General features: G+C 38.7%; 1 protein-coding gene across 2 annotated transcripts in view; it reads right to left on the bottom strand.

Annotated features, from left to right (window-relative positions):
* CDKAL1 (CDK5 regulatory subunit associated protein 1 like 1) overlaps positions 1–20,566 on the bottom strand; it is a 671,286-nt gene that overhangs the window by 647,157 nt on the left and 3,563 nt on the right. Inside the window, exons 2-3 of one of the 2 annotated variants that reach the window (XM_044917193.1) lie at positions 6,955–7,129; positions 5,307–5,419 (exon numbers count right to left, since the gene is read on the bottom strand). In XM_044917193.1, coding sequence (XP_044773128.1) covers positions 5,307–5,419; positions 6,955–7,129 — 288 coding nt within the window. Of the gene's footprint in view, positions 1–5,306; positions 5,420–6,954; positions 7,133–20,566 lie in introns of both variants that reach the window. The other variant, XM_021696901.1, reaches the window with a different exon arrangement.

Genomic DNA, 20,566 nt, shown 5'->3' with positions numbered 1-20,566 from the left:
CTCAAATAAATAAATAAAATCTTAAAAAAAAGAAAAACAGTATGGTACTGGCATAAATATACAGACATAAACCAACGGAACAGAACAGAAAACCCAAAAATAAACCCACAATTATATGGTCAATTAATCTTCAAAAAAGGAAGAATATCCAATGGGGGAAAAGACAGTCTCTTCAACAAACGTTGTTGCAAAAACTGGAGAGCAACATGCAAAAGAATGAAATTGGACCATTTTCTTACACCATACACAAAAATAAACTCAAAATGGATTAAAGACCTAAATATGAGACCTGAAACAATACAAATCCTTGAAGAGAACACAGGCAGTAATTTCTCTGAGATCAGTAATAGCATTATTTTTCTAGATAGGTCTCCTGAGGCAGGGAAAATAAAAGCAAAAATAATCTATTGGGACATCAAAATAAAAAGCATCTGCACAGCAAAGGAAACAATCAACAAAACTGAAAGGCAACCTACGGAATAGAAGAAGATATTTGCCAATGACGGACCAATAACCCCAATAAAGGGTTAGTATCCAAAATATAAAAAAAAACTCATACATACAACACCCAAAAAACAATCCAATTAAAAAACAGGCAGAAGACATGAACAGACATTTGTCCAAAGACGATAGAAAGATAGTCAATAAATACATGAAAAGATGTTCAAAATCACTTATCATCAGGGAAATGCAAATCAAAACTACAATGAGATATCATCTCACACCTCTGAGACTGTCTAAAATCAAAAACACAAGAAACAACCAGTGTTGGTGAGGATGTGGAGAAAGGGGAACCCTCTTGCACTGTTGGTGGGAATGTAAACTGGTGTAGCTAGTGTGGAGAACAGTATGGAGGTTCCTCAAAAAATTAAAAATAGAACTACTCTATGATCCAGTAATCACACTACTGGGTATTTACCCAAAAAATACGAAAACCCTAATTCAAAGGATACATGCATCCCTATGTTTATAGCAGCATTATCTACAACAGCCAAACTATGGAGGCAGCCCAAGTGTCCATCAATTGATGAATGGATAAAGAAGAGGTGGTGTGCGTGTGTGTGTGCGTGTGTGTATGAATTCCTATATTTAGGAATATATGCACACACGCACACACACACACACAGGAATATTATTCAGCCACAAAAAGGAATGAAATCTTGCCAGTTGCAACAACGTGCATAGAGCTAAAAAGTATTATGCTGGGAGAACTACTTCAGTCAGAGAAAGACAAATACCGTATGATCTCACTCACATGTGGAATTTAAGAAACAAAAGAGCAAAGGAAAAAAAAGAGACAAACCAAGAAACAGACTCTTAACTATAGAGAACAAACTGATGGCTACCAGAGGGGAGGTGGGTGGGGGATAGGTGAAGAAGATGATGGGGATTAAAGAGTACACTTACCATGATAAAAAAATAAATGTTATTTCTGACTTCACAGAGCATTTCTAAAATATAAATTGTAAAAGCTCTTTTAACAAAGCAGGTCCTACTTCACTGTATCACAAAAGAATACATTAACAGCTTGACCATTTACCAAAATAACTTGTACATGTAACACACAATATGTAGGCTCTTCCTCTGCCAAGAAACAATAACCTTTTCACCTGCTGGAAGCCACGTCCAGTCCACGTTCTCATCCTCACACCTCCTAGCGCTACGCCCTGCAGCACACATCATGTTCACACAGCACTTGTGCAATGAATAAATGATAGACAAATACACAAAGGAACTATCAAGAACTGTTAAAAGCCCAGCAATTTAAAAACGATTTCTCTGAAACTGGGGACACCCAAGCTAAATGCCCTATTCCAACCTACGTAAGCTTATCACAAATATTCCACGTATATAATTCACATTTTTCTCTTATGTCTATGAACTAGAACCTCAGTCAATGGCCTTGCAATGGATTTTTTTCCACTAACCAAAAAGCACACGCTATGTTTATTCACAGCAGGCACAGCTACAAACTACACATAACACTCTTTCCAGCATCTCTCCTCCCTCTGATGTATCTCTATCTGAAGCATCTCCAGGGGCGCCTGGGTGGCTCAGTCAGTTAGGCGTCTGCCTTCAGCTCAGGTCATGATCTCAGGGTCCCTGGAATCAAGTCCCGCATCAGGCTCCGTGCTCAGTGCAGAGCCTGTTTCTCCCTCTGCCTGCCGCTCCCCCTGCTTGTGCTCTCTCAAATGGATAAATAAAATCTTAAAAAAAAAAAAAGATGCAGTGGACAAAGAGCTAATCGTCAGAGTAAGCATCTGAGATTTCACTATGGAATAATTACATTCCTGGATTCACATAGTTAAAAGCAATTTCAAGTATATACCCACATAATCTCTCTTTTGTCCCCAAATAGTAAAAATATCTATTATTGGTAACTGAGAGCTAATTTTGAATTTCTTACATACTGTTTCCAAAAATCTGTGTATATTTCACATAATCTATATTTCATACTTATTTCACATCAATTATAAAGTTAAAAGAAAATATTTTAGGTCTACATTTGATCAATAAGACATTTTTAATTATTTAGCAATAATAATTTTTATAAACTCCCACCATTCCACAGTAATGGAAGAGACTACTGGCACAGATAACCCAGAAATCATTCATCTCATATATTTAACCTAAGTATAGAATCTGTACTGATTTCCTTTAAATGTCTTACAGAAGCTACTATTGTTCATTCTTCCTGGGCTACAGCACCTGACCAGTGAGAAAAGTGATTCCACAGTCTGCTGCATGCAAGCCAGACTAGAATTAAACACAGACTATAGGGCGCCTGGGTGGCTCAGTCATTAAGCGTCTGCCTTCGGCTCAGGTCATGATCCCAGGGTCCTGGGATCGAGCCCCGCATCGGGCTCCCGGCTCAGCGGGGAGCCTGCTTCTCCCTCTCCCACTCCCCCTGCTTGTGTTTCCTCTCTCGCTGTGTCTCTCCCTGTCAAATAAATAAATAAAATCTTTTAAAAAAATAAATTAAAAAAATAAAATAAAATAAACACAGACTATAAATTTCTAAAGTGGGGACAATCAACAGTACATACTGTTAATACAAATATATACAGGCAATGCAACTATGTAAAAGTAATATACCACACTAATAAGAAAAATAAATTTCATGTTCAAGTGATTGCTCCCTTGATCCTCCCTTTTCACTATTCCCAAATAAGCAGCTAAAACTGGTTATACATAACAAAACTTAGTATTCTTGTATAAATACATCAGGACTATTGTTTTACCTTTATTATTTAGAAAGGTACTGTAATAAGACCAAATACAAATTGCTAATGGACTAAAATTTAAATTAAAACGTCAGATATTTACCACCACCCAGGAAAAGTCAAGCTCATTTTTTTTGTAATGTTTTAGGAAATTATCTCAGAGGCTATTGTCCGAATACCCAAACTGCACCATCAGGATGTATTAAGGCAAACCCACACTAACTTACACTAAAAATTACTAATGAATACAGAAAAATAATTCTTTTTTTTTTTTAGAGAAATAATCTAAAAGTTCTAAAAGCACATTTTGATACTTTTATCTAAAGAACAAAATTATTAAGGGTGATTTCGCTGTGTAAAGAATAAGTAATCAAAAACACAGAGTAAGACATTAGGATCATTTAGTTGCTGAAGGACAGACTGCTAGGCAAGAAGTTTCCAATCCTCCCAAATTCTCACAGGCCATCTTGAGGCTAGGACTTTGCCAATCAAAGACAGAGGCAACTAGAAGCTACAAAACAGTGGGCAAGAGTGACAGAGACTTCACTGCCTGGATGACTTCACTGCCTAGGACACAATCCCTCCATTCTCATTTGTAAAGTACAGATACCAATATTTCCTCATCTCCCAAAAAGTAAGTAAGGTAACATACAGAAAGCACTGGGCCAGTGCCTGTCACAAAGCATTCAAATTACGGCCCCACTGAATATACATACTGATACAGATGTGTACACATGCCGGTTACTATATACATGTATTTCCCAGCTCAGTTCACTGAGAGCACCTAGGAGCATGGACACTTCATGGTAGCGAGGAGCACACCTAGTGTCCACAGCTCTCGTTTTGCTCTAAACACCATTCTCCTTATGAAAGGAATCAGAACTCCCTGGAGAAGTGGTTGCTTCCAAGGCTGGGAAAGGGAAAATATGAGACTAGAACATCTTGTGGTGTCAGAAAATAAGGACGTGCTCAAAAAGAATGGGGGCATGTTGAGAAGACATGGGAGCCAGCCTGAACGAGGCCCTATGGCCAAAGCCGGAACAGTATGAGCAGCAGAATTAATAATGATAGTGTTGGACCATAACCCACAGAATAGAAAAATCAGTAGGTAAGTCCATACTGATACATATAAATAAAACAGGGGAGAAAGGATAGTCTTTCCTTACAGAAGAATCCCATTTGGAATTCTGTGGATAAGTGTGGAAGAAAAGAAAACAGATAATCACCACTCAACAAATACTACACTAATGACTGTTGAAAACAAGTTCCATGGACAAATGCTAAAATTATCAAGATATTAAAATTAGTAGAGAAAAGGTTGAGGAGAAATAGGATATTTACTAATTACAATGAGAAAAAATAGTAACTTTACTATAGAGAAATCTGGCAGACACAGTCCACTGGTAATAAGACATACTGATTCACGACAAATTCCCTGATATGATGCATTGAGAACTCAATGTGCCCTTCTTGCCAAGACTGCATACATAACCTTACTCTAATCATGAGAAAACATCCGACAAACCCAAGCTGGGGGGCATTCTACAAAATAACTAGTAACTCAATGGTTTTCCTCAGCAGTCCACAGACATAAAAAACGAGAAAAAAATTGAGGAACTGTCACAGACTGAAGGAGACTAAGGAGACATTACAAATAAATATAAAGTGAGATCCTAGATTGGATCCTGGAACAGAAGAAGAATGTAAATGGGAAAACTGGCATAATTCAAATAAGATACACAGTTTAGGTAAAAGTACTGCTCTAATGTTAACTGCCCAGTTTATTAATTACAGTGTAATTATGTAAGATGCTATTAGGGGAAGCTGGGTAATGGACATAAGCAAATTGTAATTTTACTACTTTTCTGTAATTATAAATTCATTTCAAAACAGTTTTTTGAAGTATTTTTAAAATATGATATCTGTAATTATCCAATGTATAAAATAGCTATCATTTTGTTTTGCCTTAAAATCATTAAATTATGTTAAAATATGCTCTAACTGTTGAAACTAAAATATGTATCTCTAAAAAACTTAGCTCTGAAACATTTAATGAAGAAAATACATTACAGATCTCATTACCTGTAATTTCATATCCATAAGCAGCTAGTTGTCCAGCCATATATTCTCCATCCGAATTATTATGAGAACAACCCCATGTTCGCATCCAAATTTTCTGTATGCCTGGAATAGTGCTATTAAACAATCAATTAAAAAAAAAGTAAGTCTCATCAAGGGATTTTTAGAACAAGAAAACACAAGATGATTTCTGAGCATATTATTCAAAAACACACAGCAACCCTTCACAATCTATTCATGAAATGCACCAACTTAATCCACAATCAATTGTTACTAAGTCTATAATCAAGATAAAATAACCACAGAATTCTAAGACTCTCTACATAAAAAGATCTCCTTTTTCTCTGAATTATATTTTAAATTAAGACTCTCTACATAACAAGATCTCCTTTCGCTCAGAATTGTATGTTAAATTCAGTACTACTAATGTACTATCACAAAGTTAAACTCATAGAAAGGTAAATACAAGTAACAGCAAAGAAAATGGTTCTAGCAACAGAAGCAAAGAAAAACTAAGTACATCTACCTGCTCACTGACTCCTATATAACAGTTACAATCTTTATTTTATAACTTAGATATAAATAGCTGAATCAAAACAGAAAAACTATCACCCTGTAGCATAATTAAAAATATTCCAGGGTGCCTGGGTGGCTTAGTCATTAAGCATCTGCCTTCGGCTCAGGTCACGATCCCAGGGTCCTGGGATCAAGCCCCACCTCGGGCTCCCTGCTCTGCGGGAAGCCTGCTTCTTCCTCTCTCACTCCCCCTGCTTGTGTTCCCTCTCTCGCAGTGTCTCTCTGTCAAATAAATAAATAAAATCTAAAAAAAAAAAAATATTCCATACATAAAAATAGAGTTATAAAAATGTAATATTTTTAGGAAGGATAAAAAAGGACTTTCAATTTGGACTGGCCTATTAATTTAAAAATTAAATAGAAATTACCTTAAAGACATATTCAAAACAAATTTGATAAAGTTCAGTCATTAAAATATTAAGTTTAAATTCACAGATTTTAAAAGTTTACTGTTCCAAACAAAATAACCAAGTGTATTAAAACTTTTCAACAATTTACTATCTAAACAAATGTAGGCATATTAAAGCTATACAACTGCATAATCCTTTCTGGCTAGGTTGTTTTAGAATTCCACTCAATTACAGACCTAACAGATTAAACAGCATGAACTTACTTGTGCCCAGTGCCTTTAGCTGATCCGTTAAGTATCTGTAAATTTGTTAAGAAAAATGAAATACCCAAACCACCAAACGACCACTATCTCATAAGAATTAAAAATTCCAGTAAAAGTTTTAATTTGGAAGTAACACAAGATTCCATACCAACTACAGTAATATCAGAGATCCTGGGGCAGTGGAGGTTGGGGGGGGTGGTGAGGGGTGGAGGGGAGCGATCCTACGTTTGTGCCAAATAGTGCCCTTGGCCCTGTCTTCAAGAAACATACCATCTGACATTTTTTTCTTTTTTAAGAAATTATTTTGCTAAATTTAAAACTATTCAAATAAAAAAATAAATCTACATATCTGCTCTCAAAAGTTCAAAAGACTTTCAGAAAGAGACATTATGTATATCACATGCGGTAGTACCAGTTTCTTCCCTGGTGGGGTACTGACTGTAATTCCAAATAAGAGCTTACCTGTCACTTGGTGGACTGTTTTCCTCTTGCAAATATTTTTGGGTGTTTCTCTTTCGTGCCTTTGGAACAACGTGCTTTCGTGCAGAATGCCTATCTTGTGGCTTTAAATCTCCCTGTGACACAATATCTTCTATGTCGTCCAGGAGTGTGTCGCAGGATGCAGAAGGCATCTTCTCTACTATATAAGAAAGTTATAAATGACGGCAACACGTGAGTCCCTCAGAAATCTGTTTAACAGAGTATCACCTATGAAATATTCTTGCTGATCTTGAGTCTAATAAAGCCGTTAGATTTAACCTCAGGTTTATAGAAAACACAAAAGATAAAGAAATGCAAGGAAACAATCAGACAGATCCTACTAATAATGGGACATCCCAAGGTTCAACTGGATCTATCCCCTCAACAGACCAGTATCACAGAGAAAAAAATAAGAGAGGGACTGTTCATGGTTAAAGGAGACTCAAAAGCGTAACAACTAAAGGTAATTCATGTTCTTGATCATATCATACTTTGTCCAACCAGCTGTAAGATATTTTGGGGACAACTAGGAACATCAGAATATGAAGTGGGTGTTAGATAATATTAGGATACTACTGCAAATCATTAGATGTAAAGTACTGTCCTTATGTTTAAAAATCTTATTTCTGACATTGTATACATGATTTTACTTTTTATTATTTTTAGAAAATCTTTTTAGAGATGCATATTAAATATTTAGAGATTAAATATCATTATGCCTATAATTTACTTTAAAACAATAAAAATAGATAAGATGTATAGGAAAATATTTACAAGTCTTAAATGTAAGAAATAGGTGTATTGGTGTTCCTTATCCTATTCTACTTTCCTGAATGTTCAAAATGTTTGTAATTAAGAAAATGTGCATACAACTTCCAGGAAGATAGAATAGACATACTTTTCCCTACCCCTCCCACTAAATACAACTAAAACTAGGGACATTATATATAAAATAAACATCAGAAGACTTTAAAAGGTAGAGAGAAAGGGGCGCCTGGGTGGCTCAGTCGTTAAGCGTCTGCCTTCGGCTCAGGTCATGATCCCAGGGTCCTGGGATCGAGCCCCATATCGGGCTCCCTGCTCCGCGGGAAGCCTGTTTCTCCCTCTCCCTCTCCCCCTGCTTGTGATCCTGCTCTCACTGTGTCTCTCTCTGTCAAATAAATAAATAAAATCTAAAAAAAATAAAAAATAAAAAAAAATAAAAGGTAGAGAGAAAGAGGTAAACTGGCTAGGGACCTGGGAACCCAAGGAACAACATAATGGTGAGTTGCTTGGGGTTTCTTTTGCCTCCTATATCCCAGACTTAAAGCTGAAGAAGCCAGCAACCCAAAGATGCAGACAATAAACCCCCCCCCCACAAAAGCCTGTTCTCTTTGCAAAGAACCAGAAAAGGGGCAGCCTAGCAGAGACCGAAAATTTTCAGACAATAACCATTCTACTCCATAAAACAAAACAAAACAAACCCCACAAAACACAGAACTATAGAGTTCCACCTTCTGACTTCTACTTTTGAGGCTGTAATGAGGGACCCCAAAACACTCCACAGGATAGAACCAGAGAAGGCCAGGTAGGGACCCTGGACTTCCAAACCAGCTAACCAACCAGTAATGAACCTCCAGGCCCTCCCCCACCTAGTCAGTTAAGACCAAACTGATATACAAGTTTAAAATCAAATTCTTATCAAAATCCCAGCAAGATATTTCATAGACATAGATAAGACTGTTCCAAAATTTATATGGAAAGGAAAAAAAAAAATCAATATATCTGAAACAATTGTGAAAAAGAAATAGTGGGAGGAAGTGGGCTGCCCAATTTTCAGACTTATTATACAGAGACAGTAATCAAGACTATGTGGTATTGGTGGAAGAATAGAAATATGAATCAACAGAACAGAACAGAGACCTGGAAACAGACCCACAGAAATATGCCCATGTGATTTTTTACAAAAGTACAAAAGCAATTCAATGAAAGAAAGATAACGTTTTCTTTCTTTCTTTTTTTTTTTTTTAAAGATTTTATTTATTTATTTGACAGAGAGAGAGATAGCGAGAGCAGGAACACAAGCAGGGGGAGTGGAAGAGGGAGAAGGAGGCTTCCCGCCGAGCAGGGAGCCCGATGTGGGACTCGATCCCAGGACCCTGGGATCATGACCCGAGCCGAAGGCAGACGCTTAACGACTGAGCCACCCAGGCGCCCGATAACGTTTTCTATTAGTGCTGGAGCAATGGGACATTTATAGACAAAAAATGAACCTCAATCTAAGTTTCATACCTTATACAAAAATTAACTCAAAATGTATCACGAACTTAAATGTAAAACGTAACACTATAAACTTTTAGGAAAAATCATATGAGAAAATCTTCTAGACCTAGAGCTAGGTGAAGAATTCTTAGACCTGACGCCAAAAGCACAATCCATAAAAAGAAAAATTAATAAATCCAGACATCACCAAAATTTTAAACTTTTGCTCTGCAAAAGACCCTCTGAAAACATAAAAAGTCAAGCTACTGAGTGGGAGAAAATTTTTGCAAACCACATATCTGACAAAGGACTGGTATATAGAATTCAAAACACAATAGTAAAGGGGTGCCTGGCTGGCTCAGTCGGTGGAGCGTGCAACTCTTGATGTCGAGGTTGTGAGTTTGAACCCCACATTGGGTGTAGAGATTACTTAAAATTAAAATCTTAAAACACACACACACACACACACACACACACACACACACCAGTAAAAAAAAAAAAAAATCCAATTACAAAATGGACAAAAGACACAAAGTCATTTCACCTAAGAGGATATACAGAAGGCAAATAAACACATTTAAAGACAGTCAACATTACTCACCATCAGAGAAATACAAACTCAAACCACAATAAGGTATCACTACACACCTATCAGAATGGCTAAAGGAAAAAAACAGTGAGAACATTAAATGCCAACAAGGAAGAAGAGAAACTGGATCACTCACACACTCCTAGTGGGACCATAAAATGGCACAGCCACTCTAGAAAACAGTTGGGCATTTTCTTAAAAAACTAACCATGTAACTACCATGTAACCTGGCAATTACACCTGAGGGTTTATCCAAGAGAAATAAAGGCTTACATATTTCCACAAAAGCCTCAACACAAATGTTTATAACACCTTTCTTTGTAACAGTCAAAACCTACAAACACCTAGATGCCCTTCAGTGGGTGGAAGACTACCTCGGAACACTACTCAGCAATAAAACATGTACTATTGATACACACGTGAACACTGGATGAATCTCCAGGGAATTATGCAGTGTGAATAGAGCCAAGACCAAAAGGTTACATACTCTATGGTTACATTTATATAACTTACTTGAGACCAAAGTAACAAAATTACAGAAATGGGGAATACAACAGAGGTTACCAGGGATTAAGCAGAGGACCGGCAGGAGATAAGTGAATGTGACTATCAAAAGGCAACATGAGAGATCCTTGGAGTGATGGAAATGTTCTACATCCTGACTCTATCAATGTCAGTATCCTGGCTGCGATACTGTATTACAGTTTTGCAAGATGTTACCACTGGAGAAAACTGGATAAACCTTAGAGCATCTCCACGTAATTTTTATTACTGAAAGTGATTCTATAATTATGTGAAAATAATTAAGAAAAAAATTATCTGGAAAGAAAAAGAAATATATACTTGAGTACACTGACTAAGAGTACTACTACTACGTTTAGACATGAAGCAAGCGGTCATTCATTAACCATTCACAACTCCATGAGTTTGGTGGTGTTACTATCCTCACTTTAAAGAGCCATCTGAAACACAGAGAAGCTAACTTACCCAAAGAACCACCACCATGCCAAATGAGCCCAAGCCCATTTGCTGCGCAGCACTCGACCACCTACTTAATGTAGATACACCGAATGACTACTAATCCTCATCTAGGTTGCTCAAACCAGTGTTAAGAATCCTAATACTCTGGGGCGCCTGGGTGGCTCAGTCATTAAGCAGCTGCCTTCGGCTCAGGTCATGATCCCAGAGTCCTGGGATCAAGCCCTGCATCGGGCTCCCTGCTCAGCGGGAAACCTGCTTCTCCCTCTCCCACTCCCCCTGCTTGTGTTCCCTCTCTCGCTGTGTCTCTCTCTGTCAAATAAATAAATAAAATCTTAAAAAAAAAAAAGAACCCTAATACTCTCTGTTGGTCTCAAGCCTCTCTGACGAATTTTCCCTCTCTTTATTCACCAGATCCCCATCTTTCCATTAACAATTTTCAATTAACAGAGCAGCTTCCAGCCAGGATCCTTTTGTGCCCTTTACTGTAATGCACTCTTTACAACCATGACAAATTATGCCCAGTAAATCAGACAAACCTGTGTTCAAAGCTCAGCTAGTTTTACATCGGTAGTAACAGCAAAAGACTAGAAATAAGCTAGTCTCGTAAGGACTGGTTAAAATGTAGTTAACACAGTCGTGGTGGGGCTGCCAATCACAGGCCTTCTCCTTCCCTGGACACAGGAATGGGGCACATGAGCCAAGCTTTTAAAGTAACCCATCCTCCTGGCCACAATAATTAGTTCAGGGACGGACATGACAAGCCCAGCCAATGAAAATCATCAAGAGGATTTCTATGCCAGAGCTAACAGGAGAGATGACTTCCCTTTCACTGAAGTGGCTAAAGTTGAGAGGATGTCAAACTGAGGTGCTGGGGGCCATGTTGCCCGTCATAGGGCAGAAACTACCTAGGGAATGAAGCCTAATACGAGCTGGAAAGATAAAGAGCCATACTGACATTATTTGAGCACCTGGATCAAAGCCCTGCTCTGCCCAGTCATGTGAGCCAGTAAGTTCCCTTTGTGGCTTAAATTAGTTTAAACTGGGTTTTCTGCTCTTGCACACAAGAGCCCTGGCCAGCTCAGCAAATTAGAGAAGGAGAAATGAAACAGGTTAGTTAGTCTTTATGAAATTGGTTCTATTTATTTGAAATTTGAAGGATCAGTGAAAAAAAAGTGGTTCTGTGGTCAAATAAATTTAGGAAATTCTGCCTCCTTAAAGAACCCCAGTATTCATTAGTAGAGCAAAGACTGTGAAAAACTGCAGTAAAGAACCTAAAACTCATTTATCTTAGGAATTTTCTGAAAATTGATTTCTCACAGATCTCCTCTTAATGAGGCTAAAGATGGTACCAAAAACAGAAGGCCTGAATGAAGCAGACCCTCAGATCCCTTCCCACATTCTGCACAGATGGATGACTTCCTTCTTTTACAGGGAAATGGTTCTCTGCCCATGTACTCTGCCTACCAATCTGTTCCTGTGAATGAACGATACGCCCCCCCCGCCCCTACCAAGAACAATCCTTCTACTCTGACTTACTCAAGCAAAGCCTCCCAGCAATGACTCCTTTTCCTGCATTATCACTGTCTCCCTACCGAATCATTACTATCTAGATATAAACATGCTGTTACTTCTCCCACTGAAAAAACAAAAACCGTATCTTGACCCCACTCCCTCCCCTTACTATCTCAATCATATTCCTCTCCCTTAAAGAAAAGCTCCTTGTCGGGGCGCCTGGGTGGCTCAGTCGTTAAGCGTCTGCCTTCGGCTCAGGTCATGATCCCAGGGTCCTGGGATCGAGCCCCGCATCGGGCTCCCTGCTTGGCCAGGAGCCTGCTTCTCCCTCTCCCACTCCCCCGCTTGTGTTCCCTCTCTCGCTATGTCTCTCTCTCTCTCTGTCAAATAAATAAAATAAAATCTTTAAAAAAAAAAAAAAGAAAAGCTCCTTGTCCATTTGCAATGAGGTGGATGGAGCTAGAGCGTATTATACTAAGAAAAGTCAGTCAGTCTGAGGAAGACAAATACCATAAGATTTCACTCATACGTGGGATTTAAGAAATAAAACAAGCAAAAGGGTTAAAAAAGATAAAGAGACAAACCAAGAAAGAGACTCTTAACTCTAGAGAACACAGTGATGGTTACCAGAGGGGAGGGGGGATGGGGACCATAGGTGATGGGGATTATGAAAGGCGCCTGCTGTGACGAGAACGGGGTGTTGTACGGAAGTGCTGAATCACTGTATTGTACCCCTGAAACGAGTATTACACTGTATGTTTACTAAATGGAATTTAAATAAAAACTTAAAAAAGAAGAAAAACTCCTGCAAGTTCCAATTCAAGACGGTGATGTAGGAAGACTCTGAACTCACCTCCTCCACACAACACACCAAATTACACCTATTAATAGAACAACTCCTCCTTAAGAACAGAGGGCTGACTGAGCAACTACTGAACAACTGAAGCCGGAATGGCAAGAGAACAGCGAAAGAGTCAGACACACAGTAACAGAGGGCACCCCCACCTCCAACACCGGGAACTGCAGTGGGAAGGCATAGTACTAAAGGACCAGGAACACAGCCCTTTGTCCTTGGGCACAGAAAAACAAACAAACCAACAAAATAAACCCATGGTTCAAAAGGGCAATTAGCAAGGGCGCCTGGGTGGCTCAGTTGGTTAAGTGTCTGCCTTCAGCTCGAGTCATGATCCTGGGTGCTGGGATGAAGCCCCGCTTGGGGATCCCTGCTCAGTGGGGAGTCTGCTTCTCTCTCCCTTCTCTCTCCCTCTCCCTTTGCCCCTCTCCTGCTCATGCTCTCTCAAATAAATAAATAAAATCTTAAAAAAAAAAAAGCGCAACTAGCATATAAAAGAGACAACACTAAAACTCTGCCAAGCAGCAGGGGAGCTGCAGGAACAGCTCTCCAGGTCAGAGGGCCTGGGGAACTACAGTTGATGCTCCCACCCCACCTTAAAAGCCTAGATCAGAAAAGGGTCCAGACACCATTACAGACAGGTCCGATCCTCCCAATGAGACTGTGACTTCAGCAAGCCCAGGGTCCACAAGCTCACACCAGCCCTAGATGCACTGGGGCACAGAAAAAAAAGCCTGGGTTTAAAAAGGCCGAGGAGGGGTGCCTAGGTGGCTCAGGTGGTTAAGCATCTTTCTTTAGCTCAGGTCATAATCCCAGGGTCCTGGGATCGAGCCCCATGTCGGGCTCCCTGCTCAGCAGAAAGTCTGCTTCTCCCTCTCCCTCTGCCTCTCCCCCTGGTTGTGCTCTGTCTCTCTCTCTTTCAAGTAAATAAATAAGATCTTTAAAAGGGCTAAGGAACTGCGGGAATACTCTCTCCCTCTCCACCTCAAAAGAAGAGACTGAAGAAGGGTCTGGCTGCTCTAAGAAGTGGATTCCAACACCGTAACTGGAGGGTCTCAACGCCATAACTGGCAGGTCCAGTCATCACAGAGAGCTTGTGATCTCAGTGAGCCCAGGGTCACACACTAACACCAGCAGTCATGCTGGGACAAAGCAAACAAGCTGCAGTTTCATGTTCTGTATGTGTTTCAATTTTTACTGTTTAACTTTTTAAAATTTGCTTTATTTTGCTTATTTTTTTCTTTCTGGTTAAGGTGCAGAAAACTTACTTGGAGAATAACTGAAAACTTCCTTAACCTAACGAGGGAAATAGACATCCAAGTCCAAAAAGCAGAGAGTTCCAAACAAAAAGAACCCAAGGAGGTTCACACCACAGCATATAATCATAAAATGTCAAAGGTTAAAGATAAAGAGATAATCCTAAAAGCAGCAAGAGAGAAACAAAAAGTTATCTAAAAGGGAAACACCATAAGGCTATCAACTGATTGTTCAGCAGAAATTTTGCAGGCCAGAAGAGCAGGGCTTGATATACTCAAAGTGCTCAAAGGAAAAAGCCCACAACCAAGAATATTCTACCCAGCAAGATTATAGTTCAGATTTAAAGGAGAGATAAAGTTTCCCAAACAAAAGATAAAGGAGTTTATCACCATTAAACCAGCCTTATGAAAAATGTTAAAGCAACTTCTTTAAGTGGAAAAGAAATGGACATAATTAGACATAAGAAAAAGATGTAAAATATGACAACATATACACAAAATGTGGAGCAGGGAGTAAAAAGAGAAGGGGAAAAAGGAAAAGGATTTTTTTTTTTTGTTTTTTTTTTTTTTTTTTTTTTTTTTTTTTAGAATGTGTTTGAACTTAAATGACCATCAAATTAATATGAACTGTTCTTTACTTAGTATGTTATATATGAACTTCATGGTAACCACAAACCCAACCTATGACAGATACACAAAAAATAAAGAGAAAGAAAGCCAAACAAAACACTATAGATATGTATCAATCTCAAAAAAAGAGAGTAAGAGAAGAAAGGAACAAAGAACTACAAAAACAACAAGAAAACAAATTTTTTAAATGGCAGTAAGAACACACCTATCAATAATTACTTTAAATGTAAATGGCCTAAATGCTCCAATCAAAAGACACAGAGAATGTATTTAAAAAAAAAAAAAAAAAAAAGACCCATCTGGGGCGCCTGGGTGGTTCAGTCAGTTGAACATCCGACTCTTGGTTTTGGCTCAGATCATGATCTCAGGGTCATGGGATCAGGCCCCATGTCAGGCTTTGTGCTCAGTGCAGAGTCTGCCTGTCCCTCTCCTTCTGCTCCTTCCCCTCAAATAAATAAAATCTTAAAAAAAGAAAAAGACCCATCTATATGCCACCTATGAGACTCACCTCAGATCTGAAAGCAAAGAGATGGAAAAACATTTGCCATGCCTATGGAAGAAAAAAAAAAAAAAAAAAAGCTGGGGTAGCAATACTTATATCAGACAAAATAGACAAAACAAAAACTGTAATAAGAGACAAAGGGCATTACATAATGATAAAGGGATCAATCCAACAAGAGGTTATAACAATTTTAAGTATCTATGCACCCAACACCAAAGCACCTAAATAGATAAAGTATTAACAGAGATAGAGAGAGAAATTAATGGTAATACAACAACAGTAGGGGGCTTTAACACCCCACTTACATCAATGGATAGATCACCCACAGAAAATCAAGAAGGAAACAATGTATCTGCATGACATATTGGACCAGATGGACATAACAGATATATAAGAATATTCCATCCAAAATCACAGACTACACTTTCTTTCCAAGTGCACATGGAACATTCTCCAGAATAGATGACATATTAGGCCAAAAAATAAGCCTGAATAAGTTTAAGAAGACTGAAATGACACCATGCATCTTTTACAACTACATTGGTATAAAACTAGAAATAAATCACAAAAAACTAGAAAAAACACAAACACATGGAGACTAAACAACATGATACTAAATAACCAATGGGTCAAAAAAGTAATCAAAGAAGAAATTTAGGGGTGCCTGGATGGTTCAGTCAGTTAAGCATGTGCTGCTTAAGCTCAGGTCATGACTCCAGGGTCCTGGGATTGAGCCCTGCATCAGGGCTCCCTGTTCAGCAGGGAGTCTGCTTCTCCCTCTCCCTCCGTCCCTGCTCGTGCTCTCTCTCTCTCACTCACTCTCTCTCTCAAATAAATAAAATCTTAAAAAAAAAAGAAATTTAAAAAATACATGAAGACAAATGAAAATGAGAAGACCACAGTCCAAAATCTATGTGACACAGCAAAAGCAGTTCTAAAAGGGAAGTGCATATCAATACAGACCTACGTCAAGAAACAAGAAAGAATTTCAATCTAACTTTACACCTAAAGGAACTAAAAAAAGAACAAAGCCCAAAATGAGTAGAAGAAAGGATATAATAAAGATCAGAGCAGAAATAAATGCCATAGAGATTAAAATAACAACAGAAAAAAATCAACTAAACCAAGAGCTGGTTCTTTGAAAAAATAAAAGTGAAAAACCTTTAGGCAGACTCATCGAGAAAAAAAGCTATGTGAAAAGTACAAAGCTTTTTGTCAAATGTAATATTGAGAGTGCTTTTGACATAGTTCACTGGTTTATTATCTGGATCAGTATATACTGCGCAACGGGCAAGGCTAGAATCCATGAACCAAGCTGCAAAGATCTCAAGCTAAATAAGGCGGAAAGATTTTGGAGAAACAAAAGAAGGAAATTCTTTCCTATCCAATGTATACTCTTCAGACTAATGCACTCCTTCTATCAAACCTTCTAAACTGTTAAAGTTTTCCAAACAAGCATTTAAACTTCATTACACAGAAGAGCAACAAGAAAGGACCCAAATAAATAAAATGAGAAACAAGAGAGAAGTAACAACTGATGCCACAGAAATACAAAGGGTTGTAAGAGAATACTATGAAAAATTACATGCCAACAAAATGAGCAACCTGGAAGAAATATATTCCTAGAAACATACATAATCTTCCAAAACTGAACCAAGAAGAAACAGATAATCTGAATAGACCAATTACAAGTAATGAAACTGAATCAGTAATCAAAAAACCACCAGGAAATAAAAGTACAAGACCAGCTGGATTCATGAGTGAATTCTACCAGACACTTAAACAATTAACACTTATTCTCCTCCAACTATTCCAAAAAATAGAAGAGGAAGGAAAGCTTCCAAATACATTCTATGAGGCGAGCATTACCCTGATACCAAAACCAGACACCACAAAAAAGAACTACAGGCCAATATCCCTGATGAACATGGATGCAAAATTCTCAACAAAGTATTAGCAAACCTCATACAACAATACATTAAAAAGATCATTCACCTCAATCGGATGGGATTTATTCCTAGGATGCCAGGATGGTTCAATACTCACAAATCAATCCACATCATGAACCACATCAACACAACAAATGATAAAATTCATATGACCACCTCAACAGATATAGAAAAAAGTCTATGACAAGATTCAACATCCATTCATGATAACAACTCTCCACAAAATGGAATTAGAGGGAACATACCTAAACATCATAAAGACCATATATGCAAAACCCACAGCCAACATCATCCTCAATGGTGAAAACTTTCCCTCTAAGGTCAGGAACAAGACAAGGATGTCCACTCTCACCACTTTTATTCAACACAGTACTGGAAGTCCTAGCCACAGCTTTCAGACGAGAGAAGAACATAAGTGGCATCCATACTGGTAAAGAAGTTAAGCTATCACTATTTGCAGATGACATGGTTCAGTTTTGGAAGACTATGTTTCTAGATACATCCCCTAAGGCAAGAGAAACAAAAGCAAAAAACAAACTACTGGAACTAAATCAAATAAATAGCTTTTGCAAAGGAAACCATCAACAAAACAAAAAGGCAACCTACTGAATGGGGACGATATTTGCAAATGATATATCCAATAAGGGGTAATATATAAAATATATAAACAACTCAAACAACTCTACACCAAAAAAAATCATATTAAAAAATGGGCAGAGGACCTGGATAGACATTTTTCCGAAGACAGATGGCCAATAGACACATAAAACGATGCTCGGTATCATTAATCATAGGGAAATGCAAATCGAAACCACAATGAGCTATCACCTCACGCCAGTTAGAATGTCTAAAACCAAGGAGACAAAAATGAACAAGTGCTGGAGAGGATGTGAAGAAAAAGGAACTTTATGCGCTGTTGGTAGGGATGTAAATTAGTGCAGCCACCACGGAAAACAGTATGGAGGTTCCTCAAAAAATTAAAAACAGAAATATCATAGGATCTAATAATTCCACTATGGGGTCTTTACACAGGGAAGAGGAAAACACTAACTCAAAGATACATGAACCCCTGTGTTTACTGCAGCATTATTTACAATAACCAAGACATCAACTCTTGCATAGATTATTGCCATAGTTAGTCTCCCTGCTTCTACCCTTAATTCCCAAAGGACATTTTCAGCACAGGACCCAGGGATTCCTTTAAAACCGAACTTCATCTCAAGCTTCAGACCAAAACCTGCCAATGGTATTCCATCTCAGAGTAAAAAACCAAAATCACTGCAAAGATCTGCAAGGACATATATAATCAGCCTCCTGTCACCTCTCTGACCCTCTTTCCTACCATTCCCCTTCTCCTTCCATTCAACACACGGGCTTCCTCATACCCACCAGTACACACTCATCCCAGGGTCTTAGTCTTGTCTGGGATGCCTTCAGGACTTTGTTCGAACATCACCAGTGAAACCTTTCTGAGCAACTCCCACCTCACTGCATATACACACACTTGCTCTCCCCCTTCCTTGCCTTGTCTCCTTACCACAACAATTTTATTACCCACTTAGAGGTTTTCATTACTTCTTTAATCTTTTTCTACTAGAATATGTACTCCATGAAGGTAAAGGCTTTGTTGTTGTTGTTGTTGTTGCTGCTGCTATTTTACTGAGAGAAAGATACAAGTGCCCATGTGAATGAGGGAGACAGAATCCCAAGCAGGCTCCACCCTCAGCACAGAGTTGGACACAGGTCTGATCTCTGGACCCGAAGACCATGACCTGGGCTGACATCAAGAGTCACACGTTTAACCGACTGAGGCACCCAGGCGCCCCGAAGGTAAAGGACTGTGTGTGCTCTGTTCACTGCTTTATCCCAAGTAGTGCCTAAAACTACATCTAACACATTGCAGGTTCTCAATATATATATATTTTTTTTACTGTAGATGACCCAGTCTAACAAGATATGGCCCCTGGCTACTCCCTCTGTCCCAACTATACTACACCTTTTAAATATTCTCTGAGTATGCCAAACTAGTTTTTAACTCAGAGGTCTTCACACTTTTTTTTTTTTTCCTGCCTGGAATATCATTCCCCAAATACTTGTATGGCTTGCTGCCCACATCTCTATTCAAATGACACCTCCTCAGAGAGGCCTTTCCTAAGCACCACATCTAAAATAACCACACAGGGACGACTGTGTGGCCCAGTCAGTTAAGCGTCTGCCTTCAGCTCAGGTCATGATCCCAGGGTCCTGGGATCGAGGCCCGCAGCGGGATCCTTAGTCAGCAGGGAGCCTGCTTCTCCCTCTCCCTCTGCTCCCCTTGCTTGTGCACATGCGCTCGCTCGCTCTCACTCTCCCTCTCTCAGGCAAATAAAATAAAATAACCACACAGAGACTAAGCATCCACACACACTCACAATGACCTCTAAGCTGACACCATAACTGCAGAACATAATTCCATCTTTCTCACTGCAAGGTAAGCTCCATAAGGAAAAAAGGCATTACCTCTTTCTTACCACCGTATCTATGACACCTATAACAAAGCCTACCACAGAGCAGGCACACAGTATTTGTTGACCAACTGAATGAATTAATAAAATGCTTAAGGTAAATTTAGCTAGTCTTTCTATAACATAGGAGGAAATTCTTAGACTGGATGTGAAGTTGAAGCAAATACCTAATAACCCTTCTTCTATCACTATTAGTCCATGAAATAAATAAGGTGAGTGAGAATGGCTATGACCAGGTAGTGCCTTCAAAAGTTACTAAAGAACGACTGAAGGATTCTGAATTGAAGGACACATTAAAAGCCATATTTCTTAATTACAATTTTGACATCCCATACACCACTGTGTATGGATCCAAAGAAGAGAAAGAGAACAGAGAAAGAAAGATGAGATGGGTCCACTGAAGTAGACATACAGTATCACACAGTGAGGGAAGAATAAAACGTTGCTAAGCCTCTCAGTGTCCACAGAAAGAAAAAGACTTGAACACCGACAGAACTAGAATTAGAACCCAGGCCTTCTCTCAACACCAAGCTCCCCCAGCTATAGCTCTGCCTCACTGGCAAAGCCCAAGCCATGT

Source organism: Neomonachus schauinslandi, chromosome 8 (assembly GCF_002201575.2).
Source record: "Neomonachus schauinslandi chromosome 8, ASM220157v2, whole genome shotgun sequence".
Classification (NCBI taxonomy): Eukaryota; Metazoa; Chordata; class Mammalia; order Carnivora; family Phocidae; genus Neomonachus; species Neomonachus schauinslandi.
This window is presented reverse-complemented; position numbering and strand designations above follow the sequence as displayed.